The following is a 16,773-nucleotide window of genomic DNA, read 5'->3' as shown; positions in this document are numbered from 1 at the left end:
AGTTAAATGTGATAAAATGTTGCTGTTATTTTCAGCGTGAGATGCTTTACAAATGGCGCCCCATAATGGTGTGGACACTAATATCACTATCATCATAGCTTCCGTTTCTTGGTGTGAACAGGGCATTATTGTGAATTATTGTAGGTTTTCACATTATTATCTTGAATAAATTAATCTGCTGTATATAATGTTCTCTATTTTTTCATAATAGTACGTTTCACCACCCCAAGTGTTGACCCTTGCTACAACTATAACAGTCTGAATGAGACTTGGAGAGCAACAAACAATTCTTTCAATAGTAGCAATATAAGGTGTGACTACTTCCAGGGCTGGTACAGGCTGTTCTACAATGGTCAGAATGCCCAGATGCCAGAATCATGTGTAAATCAATACATGTGTGGCACTTATTACCCAATGTGGCTCAACGGCTCTCATCCGCGACTGGAAGATGGGGTGGTCACCCGTCAGGTCTGTGGCTCCGGGTGGAGTGACTGCTGTTCTTACAGTTCTCTCCCTATACAAGTCAAAGCCTGTCCAGGAAATTATTATGTTTATGAGTTTGTCAGGCCAGTAACCTGTGGAGCTTACTGTGCAGGTGATTATTTATTAATGTGTATTTCAGTCATTTACCTTTCTGTGTTATTTAAAATAATATTGATAATAAACAATTGTTCCTGCTATCAGATGTCACAAGACTTAGTGCAGCCTCTTCGACAACAGCAGCAACACCAAGAACAGCAACAGCATCCATTACTCCAAGAGTCACAGCCAGTGGTAAAGTACTAATTCTTGTTTATTTCATCAACTCTCATGAGCATCTTTTTGGGCATGCATTTTAATTACATGAACTCTCAACATTTTTCTGTTCATCCCACTACACATGCATGATGTCAATTCATATCACAAGTAATTTCTGTAGGGACCACTGACATAAAAGATGAATGCCAATTAGGACACAGTTTGGACTGGCGGTATGTTTATCTACAGGACAAGAACTCCTAGCACATGCAGCGTTCAATTTTAATTTATTGAAAGGATATGCCCTTGAGATGTGACATCTCATTTTCAAGGGGGTCCAATCATGGATGCCTAGCATGGATAAGTGCAGGGGGAGCAATGATCACCCCAAACCAAACCATTTGTCTACTTTCCCCAACCACAAACTAAAATAAATAAATCTGAATGCCAAAATTATTTCCCCATCACGCAGATATGGATAGAGTTCCTGAATTTGAAGATGCTGAATACTCATTCAGTCAGGTCATATCAAGTCAAATCACCATTAATATATAACGCTTTTTACAATGTAAATTTTGTCAAAACAGCCTCTTTTTTTTTTTGCTTTGCTTTTTCTCAAAAATAAGCTTTATCTAGAGAGGTGTCTGATAAATACATTCCTTGTCATAAAAATGCCTTATGAATTTATATTTAGGGGCCAAGCACCGAAGGTGCGAGGCACCTATTGAAATCGTTGGCGTTATTCTTCTTCTTCTTCCGCCGCAAGTCTATGGCAGCCCATAGAACCGATTGCGGGAAAGTTGTGAGATTTGGCAAACTGGTAGAGGACAGTCTCACCATTAACCATAGCAAATTTGAAGTCTCTAACTTCAACTCTCTAGCGCAAAATAAACACAAAACAGCGCAACAGCCCCTCACGGATGACTGTCGCGCACAAACAAAACCAAAACACAAAATAAAGCCCAGGCCTGGTCCTCTCTCATCCTTCGTTGTCTTCGCTCCTCTTTTGTATCCTTCCAATCTCCACCATGGGACTCGAGACCGGTGAGTGTCGCAGGTGTCGTTCATTTCAAATCACTCCACTGGCCTCGATCCGTTCCCACGGGTCTCGTCCCTGCCCCCCTCATCACAATTTGTATAAATATGCAACTTTCTGCATTAAATCTTTTACTGGACTGGAGAAAAAAAAGATGTGCTTCTTAGAAAATGCTCACTAATTATCTATGTGGTAATTAGTGAGAGAAGAGTGTAAATTTGACATTTGTTGTAAGTTTAGTCAGTTTATCCTCAATCCACACTTTCCCTGTCATACAAACAGAGGTTTAGCTACAATGTAATGTTAGTGTGTTTGCCGTCTGTATTCTGCCATACTGTATGTATTCTGAATAATAATCACACAATGCTTTTTTGGGCATCAGGTTCTACAACTTCCAGCTCTGATCCATGCTATAATTACACGATTCTTGATGAATACTGGAGAGACATACAAGCAAACTATTACTACTCTTCACGTAATGACAGTCTTGTTGAATGGAGAGGCTGGTATCGGCTGTATCTTGGAGGACTCAGTGCTCAAATGTCGGAGTGGTGTGTGAGTACTACACGTTGTGGTGGTGAAACTGGATTGTCTCTCAATGGTTCTCATCCAAGACTTGAGGATGGAGTGGTGACCCGTGAAGTGGTGGGAACTAATGCTTTGGTGTGGATGTGGTCGACTTCCTCTTGTGGCAGCTACAAGTCCAACTCCATTCGAGTCAAAGCTTGTCCTGGAAATTATTACGTCTATGAACTTGTCAAACCCAACGCATCAATCCCCAGGCCAATGTACTGTGCAGGTGAATTTCAAAAGTCTATATGAAGAATAAATGCTTTATGTATTAGGTCTTTTTAAATCTTTAAACAGTCAGAATCAGTGCTGTGCAGTCAATTTATAACCCACCATTACTGTAGTATTCCCTCACAATCTCACAAATCCAAACCTCAAATCTCTTATCACAACAGAAAGGATTTTGTCTTCAATATAAATGAAGGAAATAATCAAAAAGTTTAAAATAATGTATCGGTGTGGTATGTGCATGTGTAGGGTGGGCTTCATTGTTCCATTAAGGTGCCATCCATTTAATAATTTGAATTAAAATGATAATTTTAATAAATTTTTACTGCGTACAATATACTACGTTATAATATAATACTGTACTGAGGTGCAGATATTTGGCACTATTTGCAATAAGTAGTATAAATAGCAGAAAACTGAACTACTGAACTAACACACTGATAAGAAACCAATTCAGTCAAGGACTATTTCGACAGGCATACAGACAACAATATTGTTAAATTGAGCCACGTTCACACAGATCTGTGAAAGCAGCTAAAAGTGCTGTATTTGCAATTATGTCACTTTGTAAACACACAAAATGCGCCTGCGCATATTCCTATTGACTGAACACATAACACACATGTGCATGATATGTGCAATTTCACAAATCCACTTTTGTAGTTTAGTGATGATAATTATACCATTTTCAAATCCAGACTCAGATGTAAGATTACATTAAAATGACTGTGCTCATAATATGCTTTCAGAACACTCTAAATTGTCTTCAATGTAATTAATTTTTTAACATTACTTTTGCAAACTCCATAACAGTTGCTTTCCAAAACATCAGCAGTGATCCCTGCTATAACTATAAGTCTCTGGATCGTCCCTGGAGAGCCAACAATGAAAGTGGAGGTAGCATTTGTGATTATTCTTTCTCCTGGAACGGCTGGTACCGGCTTTTATACCGTGGAATGAACATACAGTTGCCAGAGACTTGTGTTAGTTCATACAGATGTAACACACCGATCCCCCTGTGGCTGAACGGTCCTCATCCTCGGATTGTGGACGGAGTGGTGATCAGAGAGGTCTGTGGACAGTACGGGACTCAATGCTGTGATTACAAACCAAGACCAATCAGAGTTAAAGCATGTCCAGGAAATTACTATGTCTATGAACTTGTGAAGCCAAACTGGTGTGCAGGATATTGTACAAGTACGGTGATTTTTACATTTTTTTTATTATTTTAATTTTTTTTTAAAAGATTTCTATCTTATAATGAATAATCTTTCTTTCAGATATTAGCACCATTTCACAGCCGATTACCACTATACGTCCAGCTATAACCACAAGAACCAACAACACTTTGAGTAAGTTGTTAATCAGTCTTTGTAAATGAATGTATGTGTTATTACAAATAATAAAAACTGTGAAATTTGCAACTGAATTCTTGCAATGCAATTTAAAACAGCTTTTGTTTCTTCACATGTAGCATTACTATTACACCGTCCTGTTAAGTATGAATGGTCTAGGAATCTCGTGATCTTTATGCTTGACCTGTTCAGATTTGCACTTATGAACCTTCTCTTTAAAAATGCCTTGTGTGTTTTGATCTTGTCATCTCTCACTTTTAGATTATGATCCATGCATTAATTACAACACACTCAATGACAGTTGGAGAAACATACTCAGTTATGGTTATGGATCCAATGCTAATTATGATGACACAGATGCTAACTGGGATGGCTGGTATCGACTCTTCCTTAATAGATTGAGTGCTCAGATGCCTGAATGGTGTGTGTCTTACTTGGCATGTGGAGGTTTTAGTTCTCTGTGGCTTGCTGGCTCTCATCCTCGACTAGAAGATGGAGTTGTTACTCGTGACATTTACGGCTCTTACTATGAGCAGTGCAGTTACTACCGATCCGACCCAATACAAGTCAAAGCTTGTCCGGGAAACTATTATGTCTACAAATTTACCAGGCCAGCTCTTTCAATCCCATCTCCTACATATTGTTCAGGTATATTCATTTTTTCATATAACCTATTACTTGTATTTGTATGCTTAGTGCCCATTCACAGCAAGGATGATAACGATAAAGATATAGTTATAACAATCATTCTCAATATTAAAGAATACCAGAGTCCACACCACAGCTGTGATGATAAAGGCACAGTCAAACGATATCGTTGGAATCACTTTCAGAATGATTTTTTTCCAGTTGTTGAATGATACCCAATCAGAATTCATCCTGCTGTTATGAGCTCGAGAATTAAAAGCAGCAGACACACATGCGCTTACAATAAACTGAAGAAATCATTCCATGGTGTATGGGGCACCGTTTGTAAAGCATCTCACGCTGAAAACAACAGCAACATTTTTTCACATTTAGCTTCAAACAATGTTTAAAAAACTGGTATGAATTTTTGACGGTCACTTTTTAGCACATTTACAACAATATTTGTCAACTTAGAGATATTTTAAATAGTTAAATATAAATATTAAATGTTAAACCTAAATGTTAAATGTTAAATCTAAATGCTAAATCTAAATGTTAAATCTAAATCTAAATGTTAAATCTAATTGTTAAATCTAAATCTAAATGTAAAATCTAAATGTTAAATATAAATGTTAAATATAAATGTTAAATCTAAATATAAATGTTAAATCTAAATGTTAAATCTAAATATAAATGTTAAATCTAAATGTTAAATCTAAATGTAAAATCTAAATGTTAAATCTAAATCTAAATGTTGAATCTAAATTTTTCGGTTGAAATAAAATATTTAGCTAATATGCAAATTCAAAATGCCAATAACCGGAAGTGCCAAATTAAAAGCTTGATGAGGTCAGTGTGTGTTTATAGCATAGTGTCAAATAAGTAACGAATAAAAACCATCTCATCTGAGGAAATTGACTATTGGACATGGATTATCATGATAATGACTACCTAAAATAATAAACACGTTTGGAGAAACTGTATTTGAAGAGTAGGCTAGAGTCACTTTTATGAAAATGTTCGCATGCTTAAACACCAGTAAGAGCCTATGCTCTCGGCTAACGCCGATTCTTTAGACATTTTGAACGACAGTGGCATCAATAGTTACCGTACCTGGTCAGGGATGGGTGGGGAAATAGGCTCTTGCTGGCATTTAAGCATGCAAACATGACACAGAGTGATGACATGATGAGTGATACAGTCTATGGTGAGGACATAACATTCAGTCAAAGTGAGACCCCTCGTGGCTGGCTATTATGGCTACAGGTCATCATAAGTCCCACACTTTTCATAAAAGTGAAACTAGCCTAATCTTCAAATACAGTTTCTCCAAACGTGTTTTTTTATTTGATTTTTGATTTGTTTTATTTAATTATATCAAGAAAGCCTTACAGTAAACATAAAACAAAAAGGCATCAGATACAATCGAGGATAAAAACACAATAAAGTCCAGGACTTATTTCCATTGTGATCCTCATGTTTATTATTTTAGGTAGTCATTATCACAATAATCCATGTCCAATAGTCAGTTTCCTTAGGATGAGATGGTTTTTATTAGTTACTTATTTGACACAATGCACACACACTGACCTCGTCGAGCTTTTATTTTGGCACTTCCGGCATTTTGAATTTGCATATTAGCTAATTTTTAGTTTTACCCAAAACATTTATATTTATATTTATATTTAACATTTAGATTTAACATTTGTATTTAACATTTAGATTTAGATTTAACATTTAGATTTAACATTTAGATTTAACATTTAGATTTCACATTTAGATTTAACATTTATATTAAGATTTATATTTAACATTTAGATTTAGATTTATATTTAACATTTATATTTATATTTATATTTAACATTTAGATTTAACATTTGTATTTAACATTTAGATTTAGATTTAGATTTAACATTTAGATTTAACATTTGTATTTAACATTTAGATTTAGATTTAGATTTAACATTTAGATTTAACATTTAGATTTAACATTTAGATTTAACATTTAGATTTCACATTTAGATTTCACATTTAGATTTAATATTTATATTTAACATTTAGATTTAACATTTATATTAAGATTTATATTTAACATTTAGATTTAAATTTATATTTAACATTTAGATTTATATTTAACATTTATATTTTACATTTATATTTATATTTAATATTTAGATTTAACATTCAGATTTAGCATTTAGATTTTACATTTAACATTTAGGTGTAACATTTAATATTTATATTTTACTATTTAAAATATCTCTAAGTTGACAAATATTGTTGTAAATGTGCTAAAAGGTGACTGTCAAAAATTCATACCAGTTTTTTAAACATTGTTTGAAGTTAAATGTGATAAAATGTTGCTGTTATTTTCAGCGTGAGATGCTTTACAAATGGCGCCCCATAATGGTGTGGACACTAATATCACTATCATCATAGCTTCCGTTTCTTGGTGTGAACAGGGCATTATTGTGAATTATTGTAGGTTTTCACATTATTATCTTGAATAAATTAATCTGCTGTATATAATGTTCTCTATTTTTTCATAATAGTACGTTTCACCACCCCAAGTGTTGACCCTTGCTACAACTATAACAGTCTGAATGAGACTTGGAGAGCAACAAACAATTCTTTCAATAGTAGCAATATAAGGTGTGACTACTTCCAGGGCTGGTACAGGCTGTTCTACAATGGTCAGAATGCCCAGATGCCAGAATCATGTGTAAATCAATACATGTGTGGCACTTATTACCCAATGTGGCTCAACGGCTCTCATCCGCGACTGGAAGATGGGGTGGTCACCCGTCAGGTCTGTGGCTCCGGGTGGAGTGACTGCTGTTCTTACAGTTCTCTCCCTATACAAGTCAAAGCCTGTCCAGGAAATTATTATGTTTATGAGTTTGTCAGGCCAGTAACCTGTGGAGCTTACTGTGCAGGTGATTATTTATTAATGTGTATTTCAGTCATTTACCTTTCTGTGTTATTTAAAATAATATTGATAATAAACAATTGTTCCTGCTATCAGATGTCACAAGACTTAGTGCAGCCTCTTCGACAACAGCAGCAACACCAAGAACAGCAACAGCATCCATTACTCCAAGAGTCACAGCCAGTGGTAAAGTACTAATTCTTGTTTATTTCATCAACTCTCATGAGCATCTTTTTGGGCATGCATTTTAATTACATGAACTCTCAACATTTTTCTGTTCATCCCACTACACATGCATGATGTCAATTCATATCACAAGTAATTTCTGTAGGGACCACTGACATAAAAGATGAATGCCAATTAGGACACAGTTTGGACTGGCGGTATGTTTATCTACAGGACAAGAACTCCTAGCACATGCAGCCTTCAATTTTAATTTATTGAAAGGATATGCCCTTGAGATGTGACATCTCATTTTCAAGGGGGTCCAATCATGGATGCCTAGCATGGATAAGTGCAGGGGGAGCAATGATCACCCCAAACCAAACCATTTGTCTACTTTCCCCAACCACAAACTAAAATAAATAAATCTGAATGCCAAAATTATTTCCCCATCACGCAGATATGGATAGAGTTCCTGAATTTGAAGATGCTGAATACTCATTCAGTCAGGTCATATCAAGTCAAATCACCATTTATATATAACGCTTTTTACAATGTACATTCTGTCAAAACAGCCTCTTTTTTTTTGCTTTGCTTTTTCTCAAAAATAAGCTTTATCTAGAGAGGTGTTTGATAAATACATTCCTTGTCATAAAAATGCCTTCTGAATTTATATTTAGGGGCCAAGCACCGAAGGTGCGAGGCACCTATTGAAATCGTTGGCGTTATTCTTCTTCTTCTTCCGCCGCAAGTCTATGGCAGCCCATAGAACCGATTGCGGGAAAGTTGTGAGATTTGGCAAACTGGTAGAGGACAGTCTCACCATTAACCATAGCAAATTTGAAGTCTCTAACTTCAACTCTCTAGTGCAAAATAAACACAAAACAGCGCAACAGCCCCTCGCGGATGACTACACGATTCTTGATGAATACTGGAGAGACATACAAGCAAACTATTACTACTCTTCACGTAATGACAGTCTTGTTGAATGGAGAGGCTGGTATCGGCTGTATCTTGGAGGACTCAGTGCTCAAATGTCGGAGTGGTGTGTGAGTACTACACGTTGTGGTGGTGAAACTGGATTGTCTCTCAATGGTTCTCATCCAAGACTTGAGGATGGAGTGGTGACCCGTGAAGTGGTGGGAACTAATGCTTTGGTGTGGATGTGGTCGACTTCCTCTTGTGGCAGCTACAAGTCCAACTCCATTCGAGTCAAAGCTTGTCCTGGAAATTATTACGTCTATTAACTTGTCAAACCCAACGCATCAATCCCCAGGCCAATGTACTGTGCAGGTGAATTTCAAAAGTCTATATGAAGAATAAATGCTTTATGTATTAGGTCTTTTTAAATCTTTAAACAGTCAGAATCAGTGCTGTGCAGTCAATTTATAACCCACCATTACTGTAGTATTCCCTCACAATCTCACAAATCCAAACCTCAAATCTCTTATCACATCAGAAAGGATTTTGTCTTCAATATAAATGAAGGAAATAATCAAAAAGTTTAAAATAATGTATCGGTGTGGTATGTGCATGTGTAGGGTGGGCTTCATTGTTCCAGTAAGGTGCCATCCATTTAATAATTTGAATTAAAATGATAATTTTAATAAATTATTACTGCGTACAATATACTACGTTATAATATAATACTGTACTGAGGTGCAGATATTTGGCACTATTTGCAATAAGTAGTATAAATAGCAGAAAACTGAACTACTGAACTAACACACTGATAAGAAACCAATTCAGTCAAGGACTATTTCGACAGGCATACAGACAACAATATTGTTAAATTGAGCCACGTTCACACAGATCTGTGAAAGCAGCTAAAAGTGCTGTATTTGCAATTATGTCACTTTGTAAACACACAAAATGCGCCTGCGCAAATTCCTATTGACTGAACACATAACACACATGTGCATGATGTCAGCAATTTCACAAATCCACTTTTGTAGTTTAGTGATGATAATTATATCATTTTCAAATCCAGACTCAGATGTAAGATTACATTAAAATGACTGTGCTCATAATATGCTTTCAGAACACTCTAAATTGTCTTCAATGTAATTAATTTTTTAACATTACTTTTGCAAACTCCATAACAGTTGCTTTCCAAAACATCAGCAGTGATCCCTGCTATAACTATAAGTCTCTGGATCGTCCCTGGAGAGCCAACAATGAAAGTGGAGATAGCATTTGTGATTATTCTTTCTCCTGGAACGGCTGGTACCGGCTTTTATACCGTGGAATGAACATCCAGTTGCCAGAGACTTGTGTTAGTTCATACAGATGTAACACACCGATCCCCCTGTGGCTGAACGGTCCTCATCCTCGGATTGTGGACGGAGTGGTGATCAGAGAGGTCTGTGGACAGTACGGGACTCAATGCTGTGATTACAAACCAAGACCAATCAGAGTTAAAGCATGTCCAGGAAATTACTATGTCTATGAACTTGTGAAGCCAAACTGGTGTGCAGGATATTGTACAAGTACGGTGATTTTTACATTTTTTTTATTTTAATTTTTTTTAAAAAGATTTCTATCTTATAATGAATAATCTTTCTTTCAGATATTAGCACCATTTCACAGCCGATTACCACTATACGTCCAGCTATAACCACAAGAACCAACAACACTTTGAGTAAGTTGTTAATCAGTCTTTGTAAATGAATGTATGTGTTATTACAAATAATAAAAACTGTGAAATTTGCAACTGAATTCTTGCAATGCAATTTAAAACAGCTTTTGTTTCTTCACATGAAGCATCAATATTACACAGTCCTGTTAAGTATGAATGGTCTAGGAATCTCGTGATCTTTATGCTTGACCTGTTCAGATTTGCACTTATGAACCTTCTCTTTAAAAATGCCTTGTGTGTTTTGATCTTGTCATCTCTCACTTTTAGATTATGACCCATGCATTAATTACAACACACTCAATGACAGTTGGAGAAACATACTCAGTTATGGTTATGGATCCAATGCTAATTATGATGACACAGATGCTAACTGGGATGGCTGGTATCGACTCTTCCTTAATAGATTGAGTGCTCAGATGCCCGAATGGTGTGTGTCTTACTTGGCATGTGGAGGTTTTAGTTCTCTGTGGCTTGCTGGCTCTCATCCTCGGCTTGAAGATGGAGTTGTTACTCGTGACATTTACGGCTCTTACTATGAGCAGTGCAGTTACTACCGATCCGACCCAATACAAGTCAAAGCTTGTCCGGGAAACTATTATGTCTACAAATTTACCAGGCCAGCTCTTTCAATCCCATCTCCTACATATTGTTCAGGTATATTCATTTTTTCATATAACCTATTACTTGTATTTGTATGCTTAGTGCCCATTCACAGCAAGGATGATAACGATAAAGATATAGTTATAACAATCATTCTCAATATTAAAGAATAGCAGAGTCCACACCACAGCTGTGATGATAAAGGCACAGTCAAACGATATCGTTGGAATCAATTTCAGAATGATTTTTTTCCAGTTGTTGAATGATACCCAATCAGAATCCATCCTGCTGTCATGAGCTCGAGAATTAAAAGCAGCAGACACACATGCGCTTACAATAAACTGAAGAAATCATTCCATGGTGTGGACACTAATATCGCTATCTTCATAGTTATCATCCTAGCTTTCGTTCTCGGTGTGAACAGGGCATTATTGTGAATTATTGTAGGTTTTCACATTATTATCTTGAATAAATTAATCTGCTGTATATAATGTTCTCTATTTTTTCATAATAGTACGTTTCACCACCCCAAGTGTTGACCCTTGCTACAACTATAACAGTCTGAATGAGACTTGGAGAGCAACAAACAATTCTTTCAATAGTAGCAATATAAGGTGTGACTACTTCCAGGGTTGGTACAGGCTGTTCTACAATGGTCAGAATGCCCAGATGCCAGAATCATGTGTAAATCAATACATGTGTGGCACTTACATCCCAATGTGGCTCAACGGCTCTCATCCGCGACTGGAAGATGGGGTGGTCACCCGTCAGGTCTGTGGCTCCGGGTGGAGTGGCTGCTGTTCTTACAGTTCTCTCCCTATACAAGTCAAAGCCTGTCCAGGAAATTATTATGTTTATGAGTTTGTCAGGCCAGTAACCTGTGGAGCTTACTGTGCAGGTGAGCATTTATTAATGTGTATTTCTGTGTTAGTTAAAATTATATTGATAATAAACAATTGTTCCTGCTATCAGATGTCACAAGACTTAGTGCAGCCTCTTCGACAACAGCAGCAACACTAAGAACACCAACAGCATCCTTTACTCCAACAGTCACAACCACTGGTAAAGTATTAATTCTTGTATATTTCATCAACTCTCATGAGCATCTTTTTGGACATGCATTTTAATTACATGAACTCATCCCACTATCACACATGTATCCAGTCAATTCATAGCAAAAGTGACTTTTGTAATGACATATAACATAAGCGATGCATGACAATTAGTAACAGTGTGGATTGGCAGTATGGTTCTGTTCTCGGCAACAGAATGTTTACCTATTCCTCTGTTCAAATGACTCAATTTCTTTTTTATCTATGCTTCTATGCTTCTCCTCTCAGGTGTGAGGGATCACTGTTCTGAGCTCAGTTGCTCTGAGGATGAACACTGTGGGGAAAAAAATGGTGTTTATGGCTGTTTATGTAACACGAACCATTCCAGGTGGAATTCTGAATCTTTCGGTTGGTAATGTTTATTTATTTATTAATTTGTTTTTTTAATGCCATTAAAAAGCCAAAACATTTTTTACTGATTTTTCTTTTTCTCAGATTTCTCAGAAACCTGTGAAAGCAGCTCTGGCTCCATGTCTGTGTCTCGCTGTCAGCTCTTTGAGGCTGGTTTTTCAGCTGATATCTTACATCTTAATGATCCAAGCTGTAAAGGAGCAGTGCGCAATGGCAGAGTGGAATTTAATTTTGACAACAATGAACACATCTGTGGTACTAACCTTGTGGTGAGATTCTTTTATGTATAATCCATTCAAGTAAACCATCCAAACTGGGGGTCAAACTCACAAATTGAGAAGGGTTCGGGAATATACAGTAAGTGTTTTATTCTTCTGCTGATGTTAGCCAGGAGAGTGATAACACATTCCATTCATAAACTAATGCTAAAAAGGTCACTCAGATCATAACTCACTTGACTGCTACACCTGTTTGTGATTTTTTTTATTGTTGCTTTCATTAAAACAAATTTGAAACACTTCTATATAATTGTGTATTTGTATGGTACAACTACATGTATCATATCTCGTGCCAAAATGGTCTTCTCTTAATTCCTAAAAATGGTGTATAGCATGTCCTCACAAAATGCACCACAATTACATTGAAAGGATCAGTATTTAATGGCACACACATCTAGAAGCTGAATAGCCAGTTGGTGTGAAGCTTGATGTCAAGCTTTCCCTCATATGATATAAAGTGTGGCGCTAAGCCAGGGATCTCCAACCCTGGTCCTAGAGATCTACCATCCTCCAGATTTTAGGTCTAACCCTGCTCCACCACACCTGGCTGCAGTTATCAAGCAGTCCTGAACACCTTGATTATTTGGTTTAGGTTTGTTTGACTGAAATTGGAGCTGAAATCTGCAGGATGGGGGCTCTCCAGAATCAGGGTTGGAGACCCCTGCCCTAAACAATCTAGGTTATGCTATACCCATTTGACTTATTTGGCTCTGTTGTGAGCACCACTTGTACAAACCTACTAGCCCACTCTGTATATGTGTAAGTAACCTGTCGCTCATGACACATGCACGCACACACACACACACACACACAAAACTGTTGCCCGCATTCTCCACCATTAATATGTGACTTATGCAACTGTTTGGGTTATGTAGTGGCTTCACCTTACTTTGATGGTTCCTTTAACCCATTCTGTTGACTATAAGTAATGTTGCACTGACATGTCTACTTACTCTCACTAGAGTGTTAGAAGAGTGTTAGTAGACCAGTAGGGTTAGAATAAGTTATATAGTCGGTAGAATGTCTGTTGGGAGACCATTACAATAAAGGGTTAACAGATATTAAGCAGACAGTCTACTATTACTCTGAAGAGAACTAGTTGACATGTATGTGCAACGTTACTTGTAGTCCACAAAATGTTCTAAATGGAACATCAAAATAGTGTTACCTGTGTAGTTACTATTACTCTCATATCTAGAATTCAATCAGGCTGAATTACAAAAATCACTTTTTAAATTTTTTAAACAGGCCAATGGCACCCACTTCATCTATGATAACTTCATTCTGGGAACACCGAGGACAGAAGGCCTCATCAGCAGAGAGAAGGTTCTGAAGCTTTCTTTCAGCTGTGCTTACCCCCAAACACAAACTCTTTCCATGAATATGGAAATCAACCCACTGGAGAGGTGATAATCAATACACATTTCAGATATACTACCATAGACCTAGTGCAGATGTCAACATTTTCAGTAAATCAAGATTTTGTGTATGTGTGTGAACTAATTCTCTAAGCAGAAACATAAATAACAAAACGTGGTAACTCTTAACACAGATCTAACCTTCATTTTAACAGCATTGTGCACAAGAGCCTTCCAGCGGGTGAAGGCAGATATCGTGTTCGGATGATTCCATATCAGGACGATGAGTTTACCCTGCCCTTCACTGGTAGTGTGGATGCGGAGCTCAACCAGGAGATGCATGTGGAAGTTCGCGTTGAGGGGGTTGACAGTCGACAGTTTGCCCTGGTGATAGACACATGTTGGGCTACACCTGTGAATGACCCTGATTACAGTCTCCGCTGGGATCTCATCGTTCAAGAGTAAATAAAAATGCTTCTTTTCTATTCCAAAAAGATCAGTCTCATGTCACTGTAAAACAATATTTTTTAAAAATACACTTTGATCTGCACATACATTGAATAAAAAATGAAACATATCCCTGTTGGATGCTTTGCTTTTCATTATTTCAGTGCTAAGGCACAGAACAACTTTGATATAGAATGTCTTGCATGAAAAACAAATATATATATTAATTGTTTATAATTGATATTCTCAGGTGTCCCAATCCAAATGATGACACAGTTGAGCTGCAGCAGAATGGCGTCTCGACATCCAGTCGTTTCTCCTTCAGGATGTTTATCTTCACTGCAAACTCCACTAAGCTTTACCTGCACTGTGCTGTTCAGCTTTGCCTTCTGTCAAGCAATCACTGTTCAGTGGTGAGATGTGACGATTACAATATGGTTGTAAATGTCAAGGTTTTAGATTCTACCACTGACAACCTCCTGTTGATCAAACAATAATCTAAAAACTGGTCGGCAAATATCATCATCTCCACTGCCCATAGTGATAAGGTTTAAGGCCCCGATATAATTCAAACAAAATCAAAGAACAAACTTATATGACATAATTTCGAACAAAATTACGCAGAAATGAACACCAAGTTTGTTTTGGCTTCTAAACACCTTTGAGATACCATTGGTCCATGGCGGTTATGCATTTGGTTGGTGTGTTCTGGAACTCCATCTTCTTTGACGTGCATTTTTTTTTCATGGTTTGTTTTCTCATTCATTAGAGGTAAGGCAGGAGAACAACATCTCCAAGTCACTAGCAACATAAATACACTGTGTTGAATAGCTGAGCTGCCAAAAATGTATACGCACCAGTACAATCGCTCCAATATTTTTTCCACATCATGCCAAAGTTTTTAGACTATGAACCAGTCACACTTAAAGACTGTTTATGGAAATGGAATGGTTCTTTTGCATTGCAAACATGATACTGGACTCTGAACTGCTGCTAATCATTATTCTTTTGTCTATAATATTCTGGCAATTGATACACCTCTCACACCAAGAAGTATATCAGAGCCTTTAATGTCAGGGATGCTATGATACTTGTTTGTGGAGACTTTGTACTTCCCTTTATGTTTCATTATGTTAAGTTATATTTAACAAGACTTACGAAGCTGGATTTTGTCTTTTTCTTCTGTAGAACTGTAACTCTGGGCAGCACTGGAGAAAGTGCAGGTCTCTGGACTTCCACGACAGTTCTTCCATATCCATGGGTCCTCTAATGTTGTCAGAAGGAAACACAGGTGAACATTTCATTCAACTGTTTTAATTAGTAAGTTATTATTTCTGTCATGAATATATTACATTTCATTTTATTCCCTGTTCACAGATAAGTGGGTCAAAGACCCAGTGAAGGTATCCAAGGCTTCTTCTGTGTGTGCTTCTCTGATGCTGTTGTTTGTCTTTATGATGAGTGTCTTGATCCTCTTTTAAAATATTTCTGTGAGAAAATTGGAAGCATTTAACATGCATATAATCTAATGTCATTGTAATTAAGGTTGCACTGATGTCACACTGGTTGTGGGTTTCTAAAGGTTTCTTTACTTCATAGCAGTTATAACTCTGGTATTATAAGAGAATTGTTGTTTTAATCAGTTTTATTAAATATGCATACTACTATATTAATATTACGGTATTTTACTTGAGATTAAGTGGAACAATGGCAAAGCCAATCAGATTCATGCTAATTAAAGTCATGCAAAAACATTACAAGACTGTTTATTTTCAGTTCAATTAAGGTTTGTGTAGCAGTTCAATGAAGTGTTTCTATGAAAAGGCTAACATTGGGTACTTTTAAACAATATCACAGTATTTAACAGTCCAAACTATGCTACACATATGCCTGTCACAATTATTACTTTTTGTTGGGAGATATATTGACACAGAAATAATATGGATAAATGATATACAGTCATTTTAAAAGCATTTCATGTCCATTTGAACAAAAGGCACATATGCCTCAACAGGCCTTATATGCAGATAAATTAAATTTTCTAGAGACATTTTATTTTTTATTTTTTTATTTTACAAACTGTCTGTAGTTCCTGTAGGGGAAATCCCCTTAAGAACAATATCTATTTACTTTTAAAATCTCAAAATTAATCCTGTGAAAACCATTTTGTATTACAGTATTTTACATTTAAATGTTTTATAATCTTGACAAAATACATTATTGTTGGATATGTCTAAGTCTCACTTTTGAGAGAGAAATGTATACATTTGTGACAGAAAAATGCATCATCAACAACAACAACAAACAAACAAATAAGATTCAAAAGCATTTGTGCTTTTTTGAT

General features: G+C 36.5%; 1 protein-coding gene across 1 annotated transcript; it reads left to right on the top strand.

Moving 5' to 3' along the window:
* Window positions 1–236: 236 nt before the first annotated feature.
* Window positions 237–16,124, top strand: LOC132130685 (uncharacterized). Its single transcript, XM_059542509.1, has 14 exons — window positions 237–595; window positions 685–774; window positions 2,157–2,573; window positions 3,386–3,769; window positions 4,189–4,575; window positions 7,107–7,490; window positions 7,580–7,669; window positions 12,224–12,343; window positions 12,431–12,615; window positions 13,873–14,030; window positions 14,198–14,443; window positions 14,680–14,842; window positions 15,618–15,720; window positions 15,807–16,124. Exons 1-14 carry the CDS (start codon window positions 367–369, stop codon window positions 15,908–15,910), a joined length of 3,060 nt encoding a protein of 1,019 aa, XP_059398492.1. The 5' UTR covers window positions 237–366; the 3' UTR covers window positions 15,911–16,124.
* The last annotated feature ends 649 nt before the right edge of the window (window positions 16,125–16,773 follow it).

The sequence above is a fragment of the Carassius carassius genome, chromosome 1, assembly GCF_963082965.1.
Source record: "Carassius carassius chromosome 1, fCarCar2.1, whole genome shotgun sequence".
NCBI lineage: Eukaryota > Metazoa > Chordata > Actinopteri > Cypriniformes > Cyprinidae > Carassius > Carassius carassius.
This window is presented reverse-complemented; position numbering and strand designations above follow the sequence as displayed.